The following is a 26436-nucleotide window of genomic DNA, read 5'->3' as shown; positions in this document are numbered from 1 at the left end:
GTATTACTGTAAATGTTGATATGGGGTGTCTGGGTGGGGTCAGTCAGTTAAACATCTGCCTTTGGCTCAGGTCATTGATCCCATGGTCCTGGGATGGAGCCCCATATTGGGTTCCCTGCTCAGCAGGGAGTCTGCTTCTCCCTCTCCCTCTGGTCCTCCTCCCCACTTGTGTTCTCTCTCTGTCTCAAATCAAGCAATCTTAAAATAAATAAGTAAATGATATGTAAAATATATATGTAAAAAGTATTTACATGCCATATATACACACACCTACATATATAAAACAAATCCATAATGTATAAAATAATGTATTTTACATATGTCCCTTTTTGGGAATTCATAGAAAGATAGCAATAAAAATATAATACATGGATATTAGTATATTAGAAGCTCTGAGAAATCCTCCAATTAAGAAACCCAATTAATGCAACTGTACAAAACAGAACCTTTCCACCTTGCACCCATCACCATCCCAGAGCAAGGGTCTGGTGACATGCAAACTGGCAGCCATGCTCCAGAAGGCAGCCATGTAATGGGGAAGCATGCAAAGCAGGAAAAATGGTCAGTTCCAAAGGTGCGGATGGTGGGGGCCAGCATGAGAAGAGGCAAGAGAAGAGGGCCTGAGGAACTCAGCATGCATAACGAAACCTACCCAAAGCACAGGTCCAAACCCTTGCAAAGGATACACTAAGAGATAGGAACACACGGCTGTTTAGAAGAAAAATGATGTTCTGAAGGCAAAAGCCCCCTTGCTCTTCGATATTTTTTTCTTTACCAACATACATGTATTTTTTAAGATTTACAATGTAAGTGATGCATTCATATAGCTCAAATTTCAAAACATTCAAAGGGATTTAATCCCTCCCACTGCCAGCACTGCTCCAGAGATAATCCGATGCTATCAATTTCTGGGGTAGCCACAGAAATACGTTATGTGTTTATAAGCAAACTCCCCCCATTTAATAAAGACTAAAGCACTAAAGACAGAGTACTGTCTGTACTCTCTGTACATATTTAACCCAGTGTCTTTCAGAAATCCTTCTGCCTTGACAAAGTCCCTGGTTCTCATTCATGGCTCTGCAGCATCCCGACAGCCCTCTAGACCACAGTGCATTCAACCATTCCTCCACCGACAGCATCTGAGTCACTGGTTTTCTTTTTAAGTAAACAGTGTGATCGTGAAGCATCTTTTCCATTAGTTATTTTGCATTTTTGTGGTTAGATCCATAGAATACCCCTCTAGACACAGATCTGTAACTTGGGGAGAGATTCTCAAATTGTCCTCCCATAGGCAATTTACATTCACAGAAGTGCTATCTGTGAATGTCCATTTCCCCACACCCTCAACAGAGTATCCTTGAGCCCTCTAATCCTTAACAATCTGAATGGAAAACATATTAGTGAGCTTTGAATTTGCACATCTCTATGAGTGAGACAAAATATCTTTTCATACATTTGTAAGACGGGTGATTTCAGTTTCTATGAAATATCTGTTCATATCCATTTTTCTATTGGGCTATTCGTTTTCTTTCTTATTTATTTGAAGGAGGTCCTAACATTTTACAGAAATCAGCTTACCTTCTGTGCTTTAAGTTGCAAGTACTTTTTTGCTACTTACTTTTTAAACTTATTTATAGTAGGTTTTACATGTAGAATATGTTTGTAAGTGTATGTATGCAAATTTATTAAATTTTTAAAAATTACTTTAAAATGTTCCCAAACCAAAGTATCTGGGAAGATAGTGGCATGCAGTCTTTTTAATCTTGCAGCTTCCGCATAAAAACAGAACAATTAGTTCATAGCAGTTCACAAGAGCCAAAAGGCAGAAGCAACCCAAGTGTCAGTGGATGAATGGATAAACAAAATGTGGTATATCCATAAATGGAATACACTATTCAGCCTTAGAGAGGAAGGAAATTCCGACACATAGGCACTATACTATAGATGAGCCTTGATGACATTATGCTAAGTGATGTAAGCCATGGACAAATCCTGCATGAGTCCACTTACAGGAGGTACTCGGACCAGCCAAAATCATAGACCACAGAAAGTATGACATTGCCACAGGGAGGAGGAGGGGCAGTCGGCACTTAATGAAGACAAAGTTTCAGTTTTGCAAGATGACAAGTTCTAGAAATGCATGGTAGTGATGGTTGACCAACAATGTGAACATGCTCAATGCCACCAAACTGTAGACTTAAGAATGGTTAGGATGGTACATTTTATGTTAATGTGTATTTTACCACAAGTCAAACAAACTATTGGAATAACAAAACCAAAAACTCACCGACAACACTGACAACAGCATCAAGTGACAGCATCCCACAAACCCAGAAGTGCGAGCTGTTGGGGACAAACCAGCACCAACTATATGGGAAGCCAATATACATTATGAGACTGTGGGGAGCCGCGGAGAGAGGCCAAGGGGGTTGTACGGTCATGAAAGCCAGAGTTTCCAAACCTCTGTCAGGAACCACTGGAAAGCCTGGGAGGGAAAGGGGCCTTCGCCAGTAACAATCTGCCAGTAAGTGGCAACAATGAGAAAGGGAGCTTTAAACCAAGGAAAACCTCCTTGGGCATCTAAGACAAAAGGCTAACTCACTGAAAGGGAGAGGAATTCAGATTGTCATCCGATTTTTGTCGATGCTTGATGGCAAAAAATAATGGTGCAACTTATTTAAGTTTCTCATTGAAAGAGTGTGAGTCAATGATTTTAGGGCCAACCACAGTGGTCTTCAGGCATAAAGGCTGTGGATGAACTGTTATCAATGTGTAGGGACAGTGTTCTCAAACCCCCATGCTGGGATACCTGATGGGGGATCGACTGCTGCAGGAAGCCAGAGGACTGGGATCCCTGGGTGGCGCAGCGGTTTGGCGCCTGCCTTTGGCCCAGGGCGCGATCCTGGAGACCCGGGATCGAATCCCACATCGGGCTCCCGGTGCATGGAGCCTGCTTCTCCCTCTGCGTATGTCTCTGCCTCTCTCTCTCTCTCTCTGTGACTATCATAAATAAATAAATAAAATTAAAAAAAAAAAAAAAGGAAGCCAGAGGACTGGAGTCAGCGGCATAAAATGTGCCAGTGAGCATTTAGTACACATCTGCCCTGAACAAAGACAGACAAATACAAGGGAGGCAGGAGATGCATTCAAACAGCAGAGACATCATGACCATCGAAACACAGGGGGCAACAGAGAGATGCAGAAGTACAATGTGCTCTCTGAGGATTAAGGAATGTGACTTGAACACAGATGCTGGGGGCTAGGAGGGAAAGGTGCTAAGGGCTTACCAGCTAATTCCAAATGCTGCTCAAAGTGGGGAATCGACAGACAATAGGAGCTCTCCCCAGCAAGAAAAAGAAAAAACCAAAGGACTTTTATAAAGTTAATACTATTAAGGGAACCATTAGAACAGAAATTGCAAGCTTCATGCCAAAAGAAGACCTGGGAATGAGGAGGAAGGAAGAGTGCTGGAGGTGGGGGTGGACAGGTGAAGGGAGAACAGCGTTCTGTGAATGAACGGTTTTGTTGATTTGACTTCTAAATTCTGTAAATATTTTACATAACTGTAAGACAAAATTAAATTCCAAAAAGCAATCCCTAGAAGACAAAAGTGCAAACAAAGGACCCTAACTACATACATGAGAGATGCAGTGGGGGGCCTGCACAGAGCTAGCTCCGGGAGGGGGGGTGGGAGGGGGTGGGGGGTGGGGGCTCTAGCACAGTCCCCTGACTTCACAGCCCGCTTGGGAGTTCCCCAAAGGACAGAGAGAATAACAAGACACGGCACTTACGGGACAATGGGAATGCAAACACTGCTGGGACTCTGTTCTCTGAAGGACTTTGTAATGACTTTGGGGAGTACTGTAGTAGACCGTACTGTGGTTACACTTAAAAGGGGACATCTTGACTTTTAAAGATATATACTCAACTAGTTTTAGATGAGACAGAAAAAGAAATACAGGTATTGGAGTTCAAGCTTAAATACGAAAACTGTCCGTAGTACTCAACACAAACCAAGAGAACTTTCTGACACAAGCCTTTGTGTGTAACACAAGAGGTCTCCTTACTGCTGCTTTCTTTACAATGTCTTAAACCTTAAGATAATTTAAGCCCAGTTTTCTTAAAGATCTAAACTCTCTGGCCCTTTGGGATCTCTAGGAGCATTATTCTTTTAATCCTGGTCCCAGAATTAAACTTCTTGATAAATCCCTCCCTAGTCCAGAAGTCAGTGAAACAAAACTGATGAAACAGTGACAAGCTTGTCCACTAGATAGTTGTCCCTATTCCTCTCCCTTTCTGGCTTCTCTAAGCCCACAGTCCAGCATTTGGTGGCAAACACCCTCAGGTTAAAATAAGTAACGTGCTTCATCATCTAAGAGTCACATCTCATCCTCAAAAACACAGACATGTTCAGGAAAAGTTCTCTCTAAACCTTTTCTGTCAATATTACTCTTCCCTTATGGTTCTGTTTTTAACACAAAACTTCTGCTCTGCAATCCACTATATCCCAGCTGTGTTTGAAGAGGAGTGGGTTACCATCACCCACTGTGTGGCATTTTGGCCCCAGGTGTGACCAGGCTACCAAAGGACAGAAAGAGGGCAGAGTCTACCTAGGAACTCAGGAGGCCAAAACTTGAGCCATGTAGTGCAAACAGATGTATTAAGTGTTAACACACAAAGCACAGGGGAGGGATTGGTTCTTCCTGGAGGGATGGGGAGGACTCAGAGGAGAGGGATAAGCAAAGTACTGTATCATCGAGTACAGAAGCATTCCCCAGTAATGGAAGCCAGCGTAAATAACAAGTCAGGCAAGGGGGGAGGACAGAGAGGTGTGTGAAAGCACACGGCGCCTTCTGCAAACGGGCAGGCAAGACACATGGGGTGAAGTGCCACTTCACAGGGCTGGCACGATGCAGCTGGACAGGTGTCCCCATGTGAAACCATCTCAGCTGGCCTGCCTTCTCATCTTTGGACAGTGGTGCTGGCTACTTCTTAATTATTTTGAGGATTAAAAAATGTCTTGAGGTGCCTCACAGAACGCTTACATGTTTCAGGGCTCAAGAGTTGTCGACTCCTTTGCCCTCCACCCTTTGAGGCGTAGCATGGGTCATGGAAGTGGCATGGGCCAGACCACAAAGCTCTTCAAGAGTGTGCATGAGGCACCCGCCATGATACTCTGAGCAAACGAGTCTACTAGAATGCAGAAAAAAGAACATTCCCACAATGGCACGGAGAATGGAACACATACACATACACACACACACACACACACACACACACACACAGGTTGTTAAAGTAACAACTCAGGCAAAACAGATGCGTCTGCACACCAGCAAAAGCAACAGGCACTGGAAATGAGGGCCAAATTCGAGACCATTCTGAAGATCTATTTCCAGGTCTGGATATATGATTTTGTCACAAGTGGGAGAAGGCAGGAGCATGTGAGAAAGAAAAAACTATACCTGAGATAGGATGACACTTAGGTGACATCTGAGCAAGATGAGAACTAATATGAGTCGATATTGACTGCATTTCTCTACTCAGTAAAAGGAGAAGCAAGGGAGCAAAGATCAGACAAGGAACACTGGATGTTTCTGGAAGAACATTTCCTGCATCTAAAGCGTGCACGTGTATGTGAGCATGCAAGGAGGGGGCCCCCCAAGGCATCCACACGTCCACAGGAGGCAGCTCGGGGGTGGAGCCAGCAGGGTGGGGCGGCCTCAGACCCTGTGGAAGGCACAGCCACCCCTCTGGGACAGCCTCAGGGCTGCAGGGGGAAGTGGCTCACCGCTGCTCCTGAACCCACAGGAGCTGCTGCTCTTCCTTTGCCTCTGCTGCCCCCTGCTGAACGCTAATAGATCAGTTCCACTTTAAATAACTAGGACCCCGGAGGAACAGTTTATCATTCTTTAAATATAGAAAAGATGCCCTCTTCACATGTAGTGAGCCCCGCATAACATATAGAGAAGCTGAATCCCTATGTCGTGCACCTGAGATTTATGTAACATGGTGTCTCAACTCTACTCAAATAAAAAAAAAATTACAGAAAAAGATGCCCACTTTCATACTTATAACAGTAAGTTACACGTCCGGTCTTCTTTCATTTGGCAGCATAAAGCAGCTGAGGTCAGAAGGCATTACTTCATTGCACAACAATCACTGAGTCTGGTGCCAATCTGGCTGATTGGCACTATCGAGGGATCATGACGAAGTCACAGAACTTTTCATGATTGGTTTCTATAATCAGTGAAGTAGAATGTTTCATTACTTTCAAATACGTAGAATAATGTGAACTAACCTAACAACCAATTGAGCAGTAATTTTTAGGGAACCTGATTTCAATGGACATAAGAATAACCCATGATTCTTGGATCCATTTTATTTATCATTCCAACTATATTAAAGTTGGTGTCTCAAGTGCATTAAAAGTTTTCTCCTATGGAAATTAATTAGATGAATTCCTGCAGAATTAGATCATTTACCAGTATGGCTAACAAAGCTTTTCCTGTAGATACTGAACGTCTAAACTTTTAGCATTGAATCCTGTCCCAAGAAATGCAAATTCTAAATTAGAAGACAAATTAAGCTGATGTTACTCTTGAGGTTTATGAGCACTATGCTCCTGACTCTTCTCTGAAGGCCCAGTGAAAAGAGAGTTGATTAGAAATACCACTTGGTATCAAGTCAGAGCTTCACAGTTTGACCTGGCCTCAGCTGGCAGTGAGGCCTCAGTCCAGCTCTCCAGCTGCTCTGCAACCTGCCTCCGTATCTGTGTAATGGGGATGGGCTTGAGGAAGTTAAACCACAGATACAGAAGCAGTCTGCAGGATCATGGCACACAAGAAGGGCCAACGTACCTAAGTGAAATCTGAATGTCATGTAGCTGGTGGCTTGGTGGCACGGTTTCCTGTGACCAACTAATTACAAACCTGAAATTTTTCTTTTGGAATGTTCCTCCGGGCTCCTTTTGCTAAAACCAAAGCCTCTTCCACTCTATGGCTTGCTAGAAGATCCTGTATTTGCTTTTCCAGGGGCAATGGTACCAAGATGTAAACTCCTTTACTTGTAGCAACAATCACTCTTCCTGGGAAAAAAATTCAACAATATTGGAAAGAGAACACACCGCACAGACACACGCTGTTTCCCCCAAATAGGATTGTCATCCGATCTGATGACTGATTTGTCTTTTTTTTTTTTTTAAGATTTTATTTATTTATTTTAGAAAGAGAGAGAGAACACAGAGGCAGAGGGAAAGGGAGAAGCAGGCTCCTCGCTGAGCAGAGCCTGACACAGGGCTCAATCCTAGGACCCTGAGATCATGACTTGAGCAAAAGGCACACGCTTAGACTGAGCCACCCAGGCACCCTTGATGGCTGATTTCGTTGTAGTTCTCCCAACACAGAATTCCTACAGAAATTATAAATTACAATGCTTTTATTTTCTTCTTCCCATATTGTCAACTGTCAGAAAAAGGGTGGGATGCTAATACCACATTTCCAAAGTACAAAATATGCTTTTTTGCTGTTTGTTTGAAAGTGCTGATAAATTTAAAATCAGTTGAGCAGTGGGGCACCTGGGTAGCTCAGTCAGTTAAGCATCCGACTTCGGCTCAGGTCACGATCCCAGGGGTCCTCGGATGGATCCTGTCAGGCTCCGTCCTCAGTGGAGGGAGCCTGCTCCTCCCTCTCCCTCTCCCCCTGCTCATGCTCTGCGTCTAAAATAAATAAATACAATCTTTAAAAAATAAAATAAAATAAAATCATTTGAGTAGATACATAACATATAGTCCAAAGAAGTTGTACAGATCAATTATGGCAAATGATTTATGGGAATTATGATATACTTCCTTTTCTTTCCACGATAGTTTATAGGAACCTAAGATTATAATACTACATTCTGAACCATTAGATATTTCATACTCACCTACCATCCAAATACCCAAGTCTTGGCCTGACTTTATTGACTTCCCCGTAGCCCTGTGAGTTCACCTGACCTGCGGCCAACACCATCACCCTCATGTTACTTATGAGACCCTGTGTCGATAGCCCACAGAACTGGAGCTGCAATCCAAGACGCTCCTGCTACAAAGCTTTGAGTTCTGCTCCCCTCTGGAGACATTCTTTAAGCAAACTATTACTGTGCATAGGAAGCAATGGGATGATCTTTCCTTCCTGTCTGAAAGATGACTCAGTGCCAGCCAAGCCTTCCCACTCCTCTGCTCTTCTCTCCTGGGAACCCATTGTTTCACTCCAGCCCACTGTCTGGTCTAACAGGCCTCTTCTCTCCTTGCCTGGACATCTTCTTTTTGGTCTTCCCATTCTGCTCTCTTGTCCACATTATCTGCCTTCTATATCACAAGCGAAGTAATTTTTTTCATACTCAGATGAGATCCTGTCCCTTCTCTGCACTGGTGTCCCTCTTCCTTGCCTGCACCTGGGGGGCAGGGGGGTATTATGTTGGCAGTCTCTATGTGCTCATGACCCTGTGCCCACCTCTACCACTCAATGTCTGTGGCACTATGATATTGTTACAAGACATGTGCTTCTGATATGTGTGTTGGGACCCCAACTGGAATGTGACATGCTTAGTGTGGGGGCCAAGAGTCTCAGTAAGTTTATATCCCTTGCATCTATAACAGGAAGGGGGATGTTTGGTGAGCTAAAATCCTTAAATGGCAAATACAACATGTAAATCTAGATCAATTCCCGGTTGGAAGAAAATAGCATAAAAGACCTTCTTGGGACAACTGGGGAAATCTGAACACGGACAGGATATTAGAGTTGATTTTCTAAGGGGTGAAAGGGCTTTGTGGTTATATAGGAAAATACTCTAACTCTTAGGAGATGCATGTTGCAGTATTTCAGATTAAATGTCATGATGTCTTTTACTTACTTTTGAATGGCTCAGTGAAATGTTTACAAGTGCTGAGCCAAGGTGAATGGTATATGGTGCTTCACTTTGTTTTTCTTTCGACTTTTCAGTACGTTTGAAAATGTTCGTAATAAACTTTAAGAAAGTAAAAGAAACCCCTTGCCTGGCTCACCACTGCACACAAGGGGAGGTTACTCCTGGAGGCCCTGGTCTCTTGCAGCCTCAGCTCATACAAGCCTGGCCCTCCTAGTGTCAGGGCTCCCTCTTGTGCAAATCTGCAAGTACCTTTCTCTCTACCTGAGGTTCTTTCACACCAAATCTGTTGGGTTGACTCCTACACATCCTTCAAGGTTTGGCTCAATACCATCTCCTTCAGGAAGCCCTCTGCAATATTTCCAGGAAACATTCCCCCCTCCCGCCCCCCACTCTCCTCACTGGCCTTGTTTCATGCCTATCAAGCTCCTAAACTGCTAGTTATCTGTCCAAATGTCTATTTCCCCTTTAACCTTGGAGCTCCTGCAGCACAGACTCCGTATCACCATCACCCATGTAGCTTCTAAGTTTAGCATGAGGTCCAGCTCTGAAAGGGGCCTTAATAACATTTACTGAAGAAACGTCACAAAAGGGTTGAGAACTAAGTTTCATTAAGATTCTTGTCAAAGAGGTACCTTCAAAGTCCTGTAGAATGTGGCCTTCCTTAAAGGGCAGGGTCTGCTTCTGCTGCTGATCCAACATGCTGTGCACTGTGATGAACTCATCATCGAGCGCTATGACGTATGGAAAGCAAATGGCCGCTCCAATCACATTCTCCGACCAGTGCACGGGGGCTCGCTGAGATATGCCAGCAACTGTGGCAAACATGCCTGCAAAAATAGGAAGCGTTAGGTGGGCCCCCAAAGGACCATGGCACTTTTCCTTACTGTAGATGTGTCTGGATACAGAATACCACCCCCTTCTTCCTTATATTTCAAGATTGGAAAGATAATTTATTATGCTGCAGGTGTGGAGAACCTTCCATGACTTAATTTTTTTGTGAAAAGAACTATTCCCCACCCCCCCAGAATGTGTACCTTTCATTTACTTCCAAGTATAAATGAGCTTACAAAAAAGATTTACATGTACCCCCCCAAAGGTTTATAAAGCACATGTCCTCACCTGTGGGGAAAAAAATGATTTCCAAACAACTGAAGCAGCTTTGCCAGCTGTCTCTCATATCCAGTCCTGCAACTGGTTAGTGTCTCTAACTTACGGCTCTTCCTTGTTGAATGGATATTGAATACATTCCCTCAAACATTTACTGAGCTCCTACTATGTACCAGACACTTCACAAAGCATCCTATCGGGAACTGTCCCTGCTCAGAACTGAAGTCTAATATTGGACATGGGAACTCTATAATGCAGGCATAGAACCAGTTTGGCCCTTCAAGACACACTGCTGTTGAGTGTTTGTCAATAATATCCATACCAAATGACAGCTTATCTGTCACATGCATAAAGTACCAAACTAGCCATTTCCCAATGAGCTACATATAGTCCACAGATACTGGGGTTTACCAAAATTAAGATAGTCACAAAGTCAATCCATTTTAACTTGGTTTTCAAACTAGTTGACTTAAAACACCTTTAAAAAAACAGCACGCTATTGCCTGCAAACCATCAGCTATTACTGCAATAAATGTTTTTCTTTTTTTTTTTTTTTTTACCACATAGGATGCAGAATGCGGAGTGGGGAGACAGAGACAAGGAGAGAACTTCAAGATTAAAACAAGGGAACGTATCTCAACTATATCATGAGCAAAATTCCTAAACCCATGAAATTATCAACCTGCCTAAATTTTCTGTAGTTATAAAGATGAAATATGCTGCAATCAATCATTTGTAAATAGAGCTCTTTTCCTCTAAATCAGGCTGTTAATGAAACTGGGTATTACAGGGACCTCACACACGTGTACATGCCCTGCTCTTAATATAACACACTCAAGCCCCCCTGAAGAACAGCCCTGTGCTCAGAACACTGTTAGGTCCTGCTTAACACTTCACATACGGGCTCTCAGCATGTGAGAAACAACTGGAACTCTCAATCTGAGGGTTGCTCGAAGTGAGCTGGGGGGAGTGGATGGGCCAAATGGGTAATGGACATTAAGGAGGGCACTTGTTGGAATGAGCAGTGGGTGTTATATGCAAGTGACGATCACTAAATTCTACTCCTGAAACCAATACTATACTATATGTTAGCTACCTTGAATCAAAAAAAAAAAAAAAAAAAAGAACAATAAGCCCAGAGAGTGTGTGTGTGTGTGTGTGTGCGTGCTCATATGCGTGTGTGCACACGCATGTGTCCCCTAAGGAGTCACAATTACCTAACACAAACCATTCTCATCATAAGTATTTCTCATTGACCCTTCAAAGTCTCCAAAAATCATTAGGAAAAAGACTAACAACACAGAGAGAGGGGCTATAAATTAGTAATTCACAAAAGGCAAAGTGCAAATAGCTAATAAATCCCTGAAGATTCTCATATTCATTAGTAACCAAGGGCATAAATTTAAATGAAAAAATAGGCCCAGTAAAAACCACAACTTTTATCCAATGATTGGCCAAAGATGATAGATCGATAATTCTAAATATCAGTATCGCGTAAGGAAACACTCTTTGAAGAATAATTTGGGTGTTATCTACCAAAACTGAACATAAATTTACCCTCTTCAATTGATTCTACTTGCCAGCTGGCAAGTACAAGGATGATCACAGTGATATTTTTAGTAACAGTGTAAAACTGAGTATAATACACTAAAAGAATATGTGGTCCTGGGTGAACGCACCACGAACAGGAGAGAAAGCTAGCTCACCTATTAAATGAGTACAGACAAAAGGAACTACTACAAATGAGCACACTGGGCAGTGATTTCAGTTCAGTGAACATTCGCTGTGTGGAGCTCGGAGTTAATGACCAAGAGACAGACCAAGGATTCAACAGTTCATGAGTGGTGAAGGGGTTAAAGGAAATACGTAAATAATGACCACTTGAGAGATAAAGACCAGGGCACAGAAAGGTGTAAAATGCTGTTGGAGTGCTGATGGCAGCTCTGATGGAGGTCAAGCCCAGACAGAGCTGAGTGATCAGCCTCCAGCTGGCACAAGGAAGAGGGCCCAGGGAGGGCACAGCAGTGGGGAGGGCATGTGTCCCTGAACAGGGCAAAACCCGTCAGAAAGTCAAGTTGGCGCTGGAACAGGGAGCACTGGCCTCTAGTCAGGCTAAGGAGTGCCGCCTGTGTCTGTGACAGCTCACAGGTGTGTCCGAAGGCCCGCCTGCCACAAGTGTGGAGGCTGTGTGCCAGGGGCCACACAAGGGGAGGCCCTGGCCAGGCCAGGGCTGGAGCAGAGCAGCAGGGGTGGGGTGGGGGGTGGGGGTTGAACTTCCGGGGGGGTGAAGCCGGGAGCCTGGCAGCTGACTCAGTGGGAGTGAGAGAGGGGGTAAATCAAGGGCCACCACACAGCTGTTAGCCTCAGGATTAACAGCCCCTCAGGGAGTCTAACACAGAACAGGGAGTAGGATGCAGGGCTGGTCAAGAGGCAGTGTTTGCACTTCCCAGAAATGGATGTCACAGACTTCCAGGAGAGGGGAGTCTGGCATTCCAGGGCTTTCTCGTGGGGTGGTGGTGGCATGCTTCCAGAAAGGGGCAGGTTGTTCCATGTAGCACACCAAAGGCACAGCACAATACAGGGTGTCTGTAAGCGCAACCGAGAACTGCTCCTGAGGCTGGCAGGGCCTTTGTTCCCGTCTCTTTCCAAAGCAGGTATGAAGTCAGGAGTTCAAAGAAAACACGGAAAAGTCCAACCACATGACTCAGAGCTGGAAGGCAAGACGGAACGATACCGGCGGCTGGACAGCGCAAGGGGCTGAAGGCCCCAGGTGTGGCATTTCCAGTGTTTTACGGTAACAGAGAGGATGAGGACATAAGCACAACCTGAACTAGCCTGCCAACTGCATCACCAAAGTATTCAGACAGCATTAAGAACTGCTGGAGAGAAACCGAGGGCTAGAGTTTTGAGAAGTATCAAGAATGTGGAATGAGGGCTTAGCTTTGGAGGAAATTCTGTTAGCACTAAATGTCCTGTGCGTTTAGAGCCAGCCAGCTAAAAAGAAGCTGAGGGGACAGGTGCCTACATGCCACTCACCCAGGCAGTTGGCAATCGTAAAGCCCTGGGAGGACAAGCACACATTAAGGCAGAAGATGCTGTGACACTTTGGGTCAAGTAACCATGTGAGAGTGGATAGCTCACTCTCATGGGGACATGGATGGTAAGATGTTGTCCAGTCTCATCCTGGAATTAAATCCAGGTGACCGCATTTCCCCCACTCAAGGCTGGGTAGCATGTGGGCCAGGAAGTGTACAGTGCAGAGGGCCTGACATGAATGTTCTCATAGTAAAATAAGCAGAAACCAGAGGTCAAGAACTAAGGCTTCTATACACCCAGAAAGCAGAAGATGACACTGGAATAAAAGAGCGGAGCAGTAACTGCCAGCTGATAGGCCCAGGGCAGGCAGTAGAAGGGGCCGCAGAACCACTTAGGAACAGGAGGTAACTGTTATTAACACCCACAAATTAATTATATGTCTGCTGAGCAAGTGACAAACTATTGTTTCTATATTGTCCAGTAAAGTGCTGTCAACGTGCAAATGTAATAAATATGTAAATGGTACATCCTTAAAAAGCATTATTTTCAATCAGGCACCCTTTAAAGATTAGAGGTCTCCTTATCTGAACTAGGAGCCGGGGAGAGGGCCAGGGGGCTGTGTGAGTCAGGAAAAGCTGAATTATCTGCATTTCTCAAGAAGTAATTATCAAAGGATAGAGTTTAAAGTCACAAGACTCCATCATGTTATGAAAATTTCAACAAAGTATTGCTGAGAATAGGAAAATTCAAGCTCAGGCAAAAAGCTAAGAGTGGTTTCTCATGACATGGGACTGAGTGTGTATAATCTTCAGAGAGAAACAGGAGCAGAATGAAAATATAGAGCTTTCATATGTTTAAAGGTACATTTGCATTCCTGACAATAATTTATTTGAACTTAGTTCTATATTTTTATAAAGATGTTACTTATTTGAAAGAATGAGAGAGAGAGAGAGAGAGAGAGAGAAAGAACAGGGGGAGGCAGAGGTGCAGAGGGAGAAGCAGATTGCCGGCTGAGCAACATTGGGCAGGGGGCTCCATCCCAGGACCCTGGGATTATGATCCGAGCCAAAGGCAGATGCCTCATTGCCTGAGCGTCCCATGTAATAATGCTGGTGACTACTATGCTGCATACAGAATCTGTATACGAGTAAAGTATAAGAGAGCATACAAGTGATACTGGAGTAAAATGTTTTCACTATAAAGCCTTTATAACTGAAATAGTAAGGTACTGGCTCATTTTCCACTCAGGTCGTGATCTCGGGGTTGTGAGACTGAGCCCAAATTGGGCTCCAAGAGGAGTCTGCATAAGATTCTCTCTCCCTCTATGCCCCCCCAAATAAATGAATAAATCATTTTTAAAAATGTTTACTCTTGTTCATGACAGGAGAAATGCAACTAACTACACTGATACCATTTCTCATGTATGGGACTGGGAACAACATGGGAGTTTGGATAGCATTGTCCTATGTTGCTGGGGAAAACAGAAAACATACAACTTCTATCAAAAGAATATGGCAATACCTAGCAAAATTCACATGCGTTTGTACTTTGACTCAACAATCCCACCTACAGAAGGCTTTCCCATGGATGCACCAGGAAAACACACACACACATACAAAATCCCTGTTAATACTAGAAAAAAACTCACATGACCACCAATAGGGGCCTGATTGAGATAACCGTGGTGACTCCACACAACAGAGTAGCATGCAGCTATGAAATAAGAAATATCTTTGGATTATATTGTAAAGGGATCACCATAATACACTGTTAATTAAAAAAAAAAAGAGGCACTGAGAAAGAGATGTAAATATCTACATATTTATTTGTATTTTTTATTAAAAAATGAAAGGATAAACCATAAAAATAGAGGTTGCCTATGGGGGAAGAAGAGAATAAGTGAAGGAGACAGGATACCAGCTCTCTGAGTATACCTTGCTGGAGCTTGCCTAACTTGGAGCCTTGTAAATGTTTACATAGTAAAAATACAAAATTAAATAAAGCCATCCCTAAAAATCAGAAGTAAAATAAAATAAATGAACTGCATACCTGGGTGGTGGCATAACCAGACAGAGGGGAACTCTTCCAAGTGACTTTAAGACACAGCAACGTGACTGTACATCCCTGATGGGTTTTACGTCCACACCCTGCCTTAAAGACAAAAAGAACTCTAAACAACCAAACTCTCTTCAGTCATTACGTTGTGGGAACGATGGTGATAGCATCGTTCTGCGTACTGTGGGATTCACCAAAGGAACAACTACGTAGTGGTTTACGAAGACTTGCCATGCAGCTGAAAGCAGATACGAGCACAGAGACAGATGAGGTCAATGCCCTGCAGCCCTGAATTGGTTCCATCTGTATGACCTCATGACGGATTTTACCTTTACAGAAACGCATCCTTCCCAACTCTGTCCCTGAAGAGGCCTAAAAACAATGGACAGCAAGCAGCTCTAGCACCCAACTGTGGTCTCTAAACATCAGGGGTCCTTAGAGAAACAGCTGCAACCAGATCAAGGGCAGGAAATGCACAAGATGAGCCTAGAACACCTTGTCACGCCAGAAGGCCATCAACGTCCCAGGGTCATGTGAAAGGGGCTTGGCAGTCAACCTGGATTAACTCCCCTCCCCACCCCCAGCACAAATAGATGGAAACACACCATATATGTCTGCATCCATGATGTGTAAATGATAGTTTCTAAAAAACTATCACTTTCGGAAGACAGAGGAATCACCTTATTGAAAACCCTCTTGTTCTGCCTTTCTTATACAATGTACTGGGAAGCAATGAAATAAAGTATAAGTTTCTCTTCACTGAAGCAGTCCAGTTAATGTACGAAGGAGGAAAGGACAGAAACAGAATGCTGCCATTTGGCAGCCCCCCATGATTCAAAGGGTCCACGCATCACGTATCACTCATCAGTGGCTATTGACATCACAGAGAGAGAAAAAGAAATTACACAACCTCAGTGGAAGTCCTCCACCGCCTATGAGGAATTGTCTCTCCTCAAAATAAGCAAAAACAAAACCCTCACAAACCCTACATTAGAATCTGACAAACCAGGATCCCTTGGTGGCTCAGTGGTTGAGCGTCTGCCTTTGACTCAGGGCATGATCCTAGAGTTCTGGATCGATTCCCGCATCAGGTTCCCTGGATGGAGCCTGCTTCTCCCTCTGCTTGTGTCTCTGCCTCTTCTCTGTGTTTCTCATGAATAAATGAATCAAATCTTTAAAAAAAAAAAAAAAAAAGGGCAGTCCCGGTGGCGCAGCGGTTTGGCGCCGCCTGCAGCATGGGGTGTGATCCTGGAGACCCCGGATCGAGTCCCACGTCGGGCTCCCTGCATGGAGCCTGCTTCTCCCTCTGCCTGTGTCTCTGCCTCTCTCTGTGTGTCTGTGAATAAATAAATAAAATCTTTTTTTTTTTTTTTAAAAAAGGAATCTGACAAACCTGGCATCCTAATTCCTACCAGTTGGCAGGAATCATAAAGGTCAGCCTGACACAGTAAACAATAAAAGGGGATATAATAATCAAAATTCAGGCCGTGGGAAGCTATAGGTGAAATGGTCAAACCCCTTCAACAAAACATTAGGGAAAAATAAAAAGAGAAGGAGAAGGAACCTTAAGAGGATTTACTGACCCAGAGAAGCTTAACAGATCCATCAACTGCAATGTACAGGCAGTTGAGAACTGACTCAAACAAATTGGAAAATAAATATACAAATCCTTAGACATAAATGTATATGGATAGGCATTTGCATACGTCTCTCTGTATACGTGTAATAATAGAAATACAACATGCCTTGATATTTGATGATATTAAGGAATCACTGTTAAGGTTTTTTTTTTTAGGAAAGCAATGGTATTGTGGTTTTCTTTTTTTCATTTTAAGGAACTTAGAACTACATACTGAACAATTAGTTTATAGAAGAAGTACTATGATGTCCATGATGCTGTGATAAATGATAAATCAAACAACTGGCGAGGAACTAGTTACGCCTGGAATTGAGTGATGGATACATTTGAGTTCATTAGAATGTTCTCTTTACTATATACATGTATGTTTTCCATAAGACAAGCTTTTCATTAAAATTGTGAATTTTTGCTAAAGAAAAAAAGCAGTTGAAATAAAGAATTTTTTTTTTCCCCAAAAGGTAAAAATCTGAGCTATCAAGCCACGAAGAGGTGTAGAGGAACCTTAAATGCATGTTACTAGGTGAAAGCCATCAGTGCGAAAAGGTAGCCTACGACAAGACAATCTGGAAAGATCAGCAGTTGCCACAGGTTGAGGTGCAGGGGATGAACAGAGGAACATGGAGGATTTTAAAGGCAGTGAACAGGGCACCTCCGGTGGCGCAGCGGTTTAGCGCCGCCTGCAGCCCAGGGTCTGATCCTGGAGACCCAGGATCAAGTCCCGCGTCGGGCTCCCTGCATGGAGCCTGCTTCTCCCTCTGCCTGTGTCTCTGCCTCTCAGTCTCTCTCTCTCTCTGAATAAATAAATTAAAAAAAAATACTTATAAAAACAAAAAAAAAATAAATAAAAAATAAAGGCAGTGAACATACTCTCTATGGCACAATGATAGATACACGTCATCATACATTTGTCCAGACCCACAGAATGTACAACTCTATGAGTGACCCTGACGGAAACCACAGACCTTGGGTGACTGTAACATATCAACGTTGATTCAGTCATTATCATGAATGTGCCACTCTGGGGTGGGGGTGGGGGGATATGGTTAGTGCAGGAGGACATGCGTGTGTTTGGGGACAGTGGGTGTAGGGGAACTCTGGACTTCCTGCTCAACCGTGCTATGAACCCAAAATTGCTCTGAAAATTAAAATCAATTTTAAAAAGTGAAAACCAGGATGCGTGGGTGGCTCAGTGGGTTAAACATCTGCCTTCAGTTCAGGTCATGATCCCAGGGTCCTGGGATTGAGCCCCACATCAGGTTCCCTGCTCAGCAGGAAGCCTGCTTCTCCCCCTCCCTCTGCTGCTCCCCTCTGCTTGTGCTCTCTGTCAAATAAATAAAATCTTTAAAAAAATGTAAAAACCACTAAGTGTACACCAACTAGTTCATGACTTCAACTTATGTTATTACCAGAAAATATGTTTGTACCCATCACTCTGAGATGAGATGCCTACACACAGACCACGGTTAAGGAGTACCGGCGGTGAGGACTCACCCTCCCCAGCACCCACAGGTCACAGATACACGCGAGCCCTAAACTGAGCCATCGGCAACCGCAAGAAAGTACAAGTTGCCCACCACGAGCAGCTCTGAGTCTTAATTTCAAGAAGGTGGCACAGAGAATTCGCAAGGCGGGATGACAGAGCCAAAGAAAGGCCTTTCAGGAGGCTGGTGGCAAGAAAGCACGGTGGGATGGAACCGCAGTGGGTACTATTATGGCCAGAACACTGACGTCTCCGGCCCAGAAAAGACGTCTCAGGATCTCCACTGGGACTGACAGTGGAGGCTAAAAACAATCAACTGACCAGCCCACCCACATGAGAAAATCTTCCAAGGAAGTCCTATAGGACTTTTTTATTTTGCAGTTATTTACTTGAAGGAATTGTCTGCCCAGAGCTACCTTGGGGTTCCTCTTTAGCGCAGCCCGAAGCTGCCCTGCGTTTGCTGCGCCAGCCCTACAGCTGCGGGGTGAGCCGGGGACATGGGCCAATGCCAGCAAGGCCCTCTGCGGCCACCGTGCCACCCAGCCTCGGCGCTGGCGATGCCCTTCCCGGGGATCTCCTTTCACAGCTACATCCTCCCTGTCGGGTCCGGGCATGGGTTCCCGGAGGCCAGGCCGAGGGAATGGACCGACGGGAGGCAGGGGCCGGCGGAGGCTCACCCAGTCCTCCGGGGCCCGCCAGGAGGAACTCCTGTCTCCCGATCCTCTTGACGATGGGCCGCTTCTCCTCGCTGCAGTAAGGAAACAGGTCCTGGGAGAAGCCCGTGTTGTAGTTGAGGATGATGTACTGCGTGGTCAGAGCCAGGCACAGGAAGTGGCCGTCCACGGCCACAGCCAGAGGCTGCTCCGGCGTCAACACCTCCCTGACAATCTGAACCCGGTCCTCGTACACCAGGAACAGCTGGATGGTCCGGCGCTTGACCGAGATGATGCAGACTTCCACGCAGAATGGGTCCCCGCTCACGGGGTTCTCGTTCAAGGCCAACGCCACGGCCCCTTTGATGCGTGCCCCTGAGGGGACGGGCTCCAGGCTCATCATGTTGAGCAGGGTGATGGAGTTGTCACACAGCACCAGCAGCCTGTTGAGGGCCGAGGCCGCTCGCAGCTCGCTCACGGGCTTCCGGAAGCCCAGGTGTCGGTGCAGCTGCTTGGTGGCAGAGAATGTGGCCGTCCCCGTGGGCAGCGCCCGCTCCTCTAACAGGAAGTGGTAAACCACGCAGTCCCCGGTGCCCACGTACAGGTTCTTTCCGCAGCACTCCACGCACTCGATGTGCACCCGCTCCTTGTCGCCCGCCAGCAGCTCCCACTCCACGGCGGAGACCAGCGTGAAGGCCTTGGTGCTCATCATGTCTGCGGTGATCTGTGGGGATGGGGACAGGAAGGTTAATGCAGGGTAGCCAACCACAAAGCAGGACCACGTCGGGTCTCAGTGGATATGCCCAATTCCTCAGTTATGATTTCAGTGGAGGGAAACCATTCGACCCTGTTAGGAAATAGTACGGGGAAGAAAAGCTCTCCCTCTGGGTCTCCTTCCACCAGGCAAATGGAAGACCCCCCCACTACACCCCAGGATAGCATAGACACACGCTTTTATTTATTTATTTATTTGTTTGTTTATTTATTTGGCATGCACTTTTAATTAGGGCCAACTTGCCCGTTCTTAACAGAGCTGAGATTTACACGGAGCCTTCTCAGGTTGTTCTTGGGAGACGTACCTGTTAGCAGAAGACAACCACGCATATTCACCCAGAGACGACAGAACAGAAATGTTATGGAAAAAGGCAAAAATGATCCCCCCTGATCTTTCCCTGAGCTTCTCTGGCCACCTGACTTAGCATTTAAGTGAAGTGGGTCACAACTGCATCAGGTGGTTAAGTATTACCCCTGGATCTTGTCACGAACACTGAGGCAGGGACCACACCTTGAACCCTGTGTTCTTTCCAGCATCATACTTGGCTCTCCAAGTAAATGTGTTCATGGTAAAGACGTGCCTCAGATCTCTACATCTGTCAGGTAAGGAGCTGAGGTGTCCGGTGCACTTAGGAGAAGGTCACTGACACATCAGTTAATGGATGGCCTCCACTGGGAGGCCGACTGCCCCAACCTAGGGCCCTCACCTTCCTACCTCCTCCTCTGAAGTCCTCCTCTGAGGACTCTGGTTTCACACTCGACAAAGTCAGAGGCAGCAGAAACGAGCAAGATGGCCTTTCCATGATGTCCCAGCCTGCAGGAAGGCAATCCACATAGACTCCCTAACCCACCCACACAGGAGGGAGAAATGGAGCCCCAAAGAGGTCTGCAGAAGTCAGACAGAAGTCAGGGAAGGCCAGATGGACTCTTCATCACTTCAGGCTGTCCAGAAGCAGGGTGGCCTCAAGAGAGACTAAATTCCTTAATCCTTTGAGGCACTCTAGCCAAGGGTAGAAGACCTCTTGGAAATATTCAAGAAAGAATATAGAATTTTGTAACTTCTTATCTCCCCCTGCCTATTGGGGCAGCCACACCTACATGAGGAAAACATCAGTCTCCTTCCCTGAGTCAATAAAATCCCCAGGAAGGAGGGTATCAGGTCTGGGGATGAGGTACTTCTGCCGGACACCATCGGAGTTCCTTCCCAGCACTTATAAACTCTGTGACCTTGGGAAAGTCACTCAACTCCTCTGTGCCTCAGTTTCCTCATCTGCAAAGTGAACAGAATCATGGCACCTACTTCATAACATTGCCTTGAGGAATAAGTACGTCAGCTCACATGAAATGCTTAATATCTGGCCCGTGGTGACTACCTGATAAACCTGATCTAATCTTGGATATATTCCTCTCAAAGCCCCAGCCTACTTTCAGTCTTCATTTCCCCAGCTGAGCACCGGGAGATGAAATAACGCTGTCTTCTGCCCTTAGCCGAGGAGGCTGCATCCACCGTGTTGCCACTGAAGGGCAGACTGAATCATGAGCCAGACACGGGCTCGCACACGCTCTCCCCTGGCCCAGGCATCGTCAGACTCACTTATGTGAGCTCCTCTTCACAGAGACTACAGGAAGGAGCAAGAAAGTCTGGTGTGAGGCTCAGAACTAAGGCACCACAGAGAAGGAACCGTGTCCATCTATGTGGGACCGCGGGAACTTGAGGGTCCCAGGGAAAGCCCGACGTTGGGAGAAAAGCTTTGGTGTCTGACACCAGCCGTTTGGAAAGACGACCGTCTATTTGTCATGACCGCATAGAACCACAAAACCCAACTTAGACAATACTTTTTTATTTTCCACTTAAATGCCAATGAGTTAAACACAGGTATTGAAATGTCCTATGTCTAAGACATCCTAAGTGCCTTAAAGCAAGGTATCACGAAATACTACTGCCTTCCCCGCTTGATCAGGACAGTACAGGCTGCCCTTCAGGAGCTCCGGAGAGCGAGGCTGCGATTGGGGTGTGAAGCGTACCCTTCCCTCTGCAGAAGGCACAGAGGTACAGGCTTCGGGCCCTCGCCAGTGAACTCCCCTACGTCACTCTCCCAAGGTGTAGGGTCTTCCTGTCGCACAAGAGATAAACTAGACATGTTCGTGGTGAAAATACAGAAAACACCCATATTTAGTCTAAATCCTGGATGGAGGGAGAAGGAGAGAGGGGAGAGCTAGGGCTGTAAGAAAAGCAACTGGTTTATTAAACAGTGACAGGATGAGTATTTAAGAAGACGTGCAACACTGTTTCACTACATGGTAAGCAAGGCGACCCCAGTCTTGCTCAAGTTCCCCAGGACAGGACTTAAAAACAAAAGTTCAATGTAGTTTATAAGCAGCACCACGTCAGCCTCACAGCAGCTAAGATGTTGCTCCTTCTCTCCACCCTCTTCACAACAAGTTAGACATCCACCCACACACTGAGCCCTGGCGGGGGGTCGGGATCTGGGCCCCAAGGGGCCTCACCCATGGGCAGGTCCAGCAACAGGCACACAGGCCCCTGCTGTGGAGCCCGGAGCCACCCTCCAAACCCCTGCTGAGGCTGCAGAGAACCTGCGGGGCGCTGACCTGGGCGGGAGCACACAGGAGACAGGAGTGTCCAGTCATCCCAAGGGGGCGGTCCCAGCGTGCCACTGGAGCCCACAGAACCAGAAAACAAGACAATCCAGGTCTGGTCACAGCAGGGGCAGCCTGAAGAGAAACCTTCCCTGGCTGGGCCTGCAAGGAAGCACTGCGGGGGGGTGGGGGGCTCATCTGGGGGCGGGTACAGCCCCTGCAGCAGAGGGCGGATGGGAAGATGGGAAGAGGATGGAGAAGAACGGGGAGAGGACGGGGAGAGGGGGGAGATGAGGGAGAATGAGGAGGATGGGGGAGGACGGGGGAGGATGGGGGAAGATGAAGGAGAACAGGGGGAGGATGAGGAAGGACAGGAGAGTATGGAGGAGGATGGAGAGGATGGGGGAAGATGGGGAAGACGAGGGAGGATAGGGGAGGACGAGGGAGGACAGAGGGAGGACAGGGGGAGGATGGGGAGGACAGGGAGAGGACATGGGGAGGATGGGAGAGGACAGGGGGAGGACAGGGAGAGGATGGGGAGGACAGAGAGAGGGCGGAGGAGGACGGGGAGGATGAGGGAGGACAGGAGAGGACAGGGGGAAGACGGAGGAGGACAGGGAAGGACGGGGGAAGACAGGGGAAGATGGGGGACAGCAGGGCAGGAGTGCGGCTACCCCAGCTGTGTGGGAGGCGTCTGCACAATCCCATGGCTCTCCAGGAGGAACCACAGTACTGAGGCTGGATGTCCCTGCCTGGGGAGAGAAGACTGGGAGAGAGGCCCATGAGAAATGCAAAGGGCCTTAAGGGGGTTGTGTGTAGCAGGAAGTCAACCAGGAGCTGTGGGAGCACCCCAGCTGGGGACCTCACCGGTGTGCTCCAGGCACCCCCAATGGACCCACACCTCCTCCCAGGGTGCAGCTGCCCCAGCACGCTTCCCTGCAGAGAGAGCCAGGACAGCAGGCTACAGTGTGCGGGGAGGGAGAAACCAGAGGAGCCTCAGAGCCACCTTCAGGAAAACAGAGGCCGGCCTTCCAGCAGCCACCAGAGTCCAGGAACCAGAGAAGACGTCATCATTTAAGAAACCCGCCACCAGGAGGAGCAAGGGAGCAGAGCTGCCGGGTCCAGGACCAAGCACCAACCAGCCTACCCCCCCCGCCCCCCCCCGCAGCCCCCCTACCCCCAACGACCCCCATCTGCCCCCTCCTAGCCCCACAAGCGCCCAGCTACCCCCACCTACCTCCACCAACCCCCACCTACCCCCTTCTACTCCCACCGACTTCCACCTACCCCCACCTACCCCCTCCTAATCCCACTCACCCCTTCCTACCCCCATCTACCCCCTCCTTCCCTCCTACCTCCATCAACCCCCACCTACCCCCTCCTACCCCCACCGACCCCCACCTACCCCCTCCTACTCCCACTCACCACCTCCTACCCCCATCTACCCCCTCCTTCCCTCCTACCTCCATCAACCCCCACCTACCCCCACCAACCTCCACCTACCCCCACCTACTCCCACTCACCCCCTCCTACCCCCATCTACCCTCTCCTTCCCTCCTACCTCCATCAACCCCCCCTACCCCCTCCTACCCCCACCGACCTCCACCTACCCCCTCCTACCTCTACCACCCCCACCGGCCCCACTGATCCCATCCTACCTCTACCGCCCCCACTGGCCCCCACTGGTTCTCAGCTCAAACACCCTCTCTCAAGGCAACTTGCAGGGATTGAGGGAGGTGTCCGCTACCATAAATATGAGTGCGGCAACGCACAGCCACAAGGAACATGATAAACCAAGAACACGTGCCATCAAAGACAGAAGTAACTCCTCCAAAATTGAATTCAAAGGCATGAAATTTGTGATCTAGCTGATTAAGAAATTCAAAGTAGCTGCTCTGAAGAAACTCTGAGCTACAAGAAAACTCAGCCAGTTCAGTGAAGCTTTGAAAAAAATTACATGATCCAAACAAGATTTTACCAAAGAAAAAGAAATCATAAAAAAAAAAAAAGACCCCAATGGAAATTCTGAGGCTGAAGAACTCAATGAGTAAAATGAAAAATGCAATAGGGCATCTGCAGTAGGGTAAAGTGTATGGAGGACAGAAGTGTATGTATTAGAGATTGGAGGAGGATGAGAAGGGAATAAAGAGTGAAGGAAGCCGGAGAGAGATCAACAGGATTCCAACAAAAGAACAGATGCTGGAACACCTGCAGTTTTCAGAAGAGAGAATGGGGCAGAAAATTATTTACAGAAATAATAGCTGAGAGTGTCCCAAACCTGGGGAGGGAAATGGACATCCAAGGTTACTGAGCCAACATGTCACCCTATTATCTCAATGCAAAAAAAGACGCATTATCATCAAACTGTCAGAAATCAAGGATAAAGAAAGAATTCTAAAAGCAGCCAGGGGAAGAAACATTGTGACCTTCAAAGGAACCCCATTAGGCTATCCAGGGATTTTGAATTTTTCCCTCACAGGCCAGGAGAGCCTTTCAACTGAGAAATGGGTAAAGGTGTGTGTGTATATAGGCAATGGAATATTATTCAGCCGAAAGAAAGAAATGCTGCCATTTGTGACAACATGGATGGGTCTGGAGGGCATTATGCTAAGTGAGATCATTCAGACACAGGAAGACAAACACTGCACGATCTCAATTATATGTGGTACCTAAAAGAGTCAAACTCATACAAATAGAGTTAAATGGTGCTTAGCAGAGGCTGGGGGTGGGGATACTGGGGAGATGTTGTCTAGGGCACAAACTTGGAACTAGGGGATAGATAATACAGCCTCCCAATTATCAGCAATGTGTTATAAACTTTACAGTTGCTAAATCAGGATCACACAAGGGTAACAGAAAGCTGACGCAATAACATTCTGGTACCTAAAAGTGGTTTACTCCTTCAAGCAGCAGGGAGATTTTCTCCATGATCTAATTCATAGGATAAACCCACTCTGAGACAGTATGAATCGTAAAAAGGTGAACTGTAGGCCAAACCACTCTGTATTATCATTAAGTCCAAGTTACTGGGGGTCTGAAGTCAGAGAGGTTTCAACATGGTACAAAACTGAAACTTTCTCTAAGATGTACAATTCATATTGTGATCTCAAATTGATCTGAAATTTAGACTAACTTTTTGATAGAATATCACCTTAAAAGCATGGCTATCATTTGAAAGAGCAACATTTTAATATATTTCTCAAAACTGCAAAATTCAGAGCTAGTGAGGGAAAGAGACTGAAAAATATTAGTACACTCACAGACAGTAGTTCAAATAAGAATAACACTACAAACACAATAAACACTTTTAAGTGTGCAAAAAAAAAAAAAAAAAAAACCCCACTGCTCCATTTCCCAAGAGTATCCCAAACACATTAAGGAAAAAGGACTAGAAAAATAAGCAAGTATGTAAAACAATATGTACTAAGGACCAAAGTTAAAATATTAGTAATGACTTTCCACCACATTGAGAGCCTACACACCCTGCTGGTAACATTAGAATCTAAGTGAGCATCTTTGAAAATGCTAATGGAAAAATATTAATTTTCTTTTGCAGGTGTACACAGAAACATTATCTTCTAGTTCACACCCGTAGCCACTGTGAAAGGCTCTTGTTGCTTAGCATCTTCCCTCAGATTCTTTATGTTTCTTAAATCTCAACTCAAGTATGACGATTTCATTCTTTCCGCTATATCCCGAGCTGGGCAGTGGAGATTCTTAGGTTACCCATAAGCTTCAAAAATGTTTTTCCATGTTCTTGACTTAAGATCTGTAACAACAGTTATATAGGCTTCTACAGGCCCAGGAGAGAGCAGATTCAGATGAATTTATAAGCAATGCAAGGGCACTGGCTATATTCTGCTTTCTTTTCTTTTTTTTTTTTTAATTTTATTTATTTATTCATGAGAGGCAGAGAGAGAGAGAGAGAGAGAGAGAGAGAGAGGCAGAGACACAGGCAGAGGGAGAAGCAGGCTCCATGCACCGGGAGCCCGATGTGGGACTCAATCCCGGGTCTCCAGGATCAGGCCCTGGGCTGAAGGTGGTGCTAAACCGCTGGGCCACCAGGACTGCCCTATACTCTGCTTTCATGGACACTGTCCCAGAAAACAAGCACCATGTCCACATGGCTCTCCTATCAAGTTCTACCAAACATTCAGGAATCAGATAGTACCAAGTCTAAATAATAA

General features: G+C 46.1%; 1 protein-coding gene across 3 annotated transcripts in view; it reads right to left on the bottom strand.

The window, feature by feature from the left end:
* TGFBRAP1 (transforming growth factor beta receptor associated protein 1) overlaps positions 1-26436 on the bottom strand; it is a 63390-nt gene that overhangs the window by 20519 nt on the left and 16435 nt on the right. For all 3 annotated transcript variants that reach the window (XM_077914903.1, XM_077914902.1, XM_077914905.1), the window contains exons 2-4: positions 18902-19601; positions 9540-9734; positions 6930-7084 (exon numbers count right to left, since the gene is read on the bottom strand). In XM_077914903.1, coding sequence (XP_077771029.1) covers positions 6930-7084; positions 9540-9734; positions 18902-19589 — 1038 coding nt within the window. In that variant the 5' untranslated portion in view covers positions 19590-19601. The remainder of the gene's footprint in view (positions 1-6929; positions 7085-9539; positions 9735-18901; positions 19602-26436) is intronic.

Source organism: Canis aureus, chromosome 11 (genome assembly GCF_053574225.1).
Source record: "Canis aureus isolate CA01 chromosome 11, VMU_Caureus_v.1.0, whole genome shotgun sequence".
Classification (NCBI taxonomy): Eukaryota; Metazoa; Chordata; class Mammalia; order Carnivora; family Canidae; genus Canis; species Canis aureus.
The sequence above is the reverse complement of the archived record's forward strand: the minus strand, read 5'-3'. Positions and strand labels throughout refer to the sequence as shown.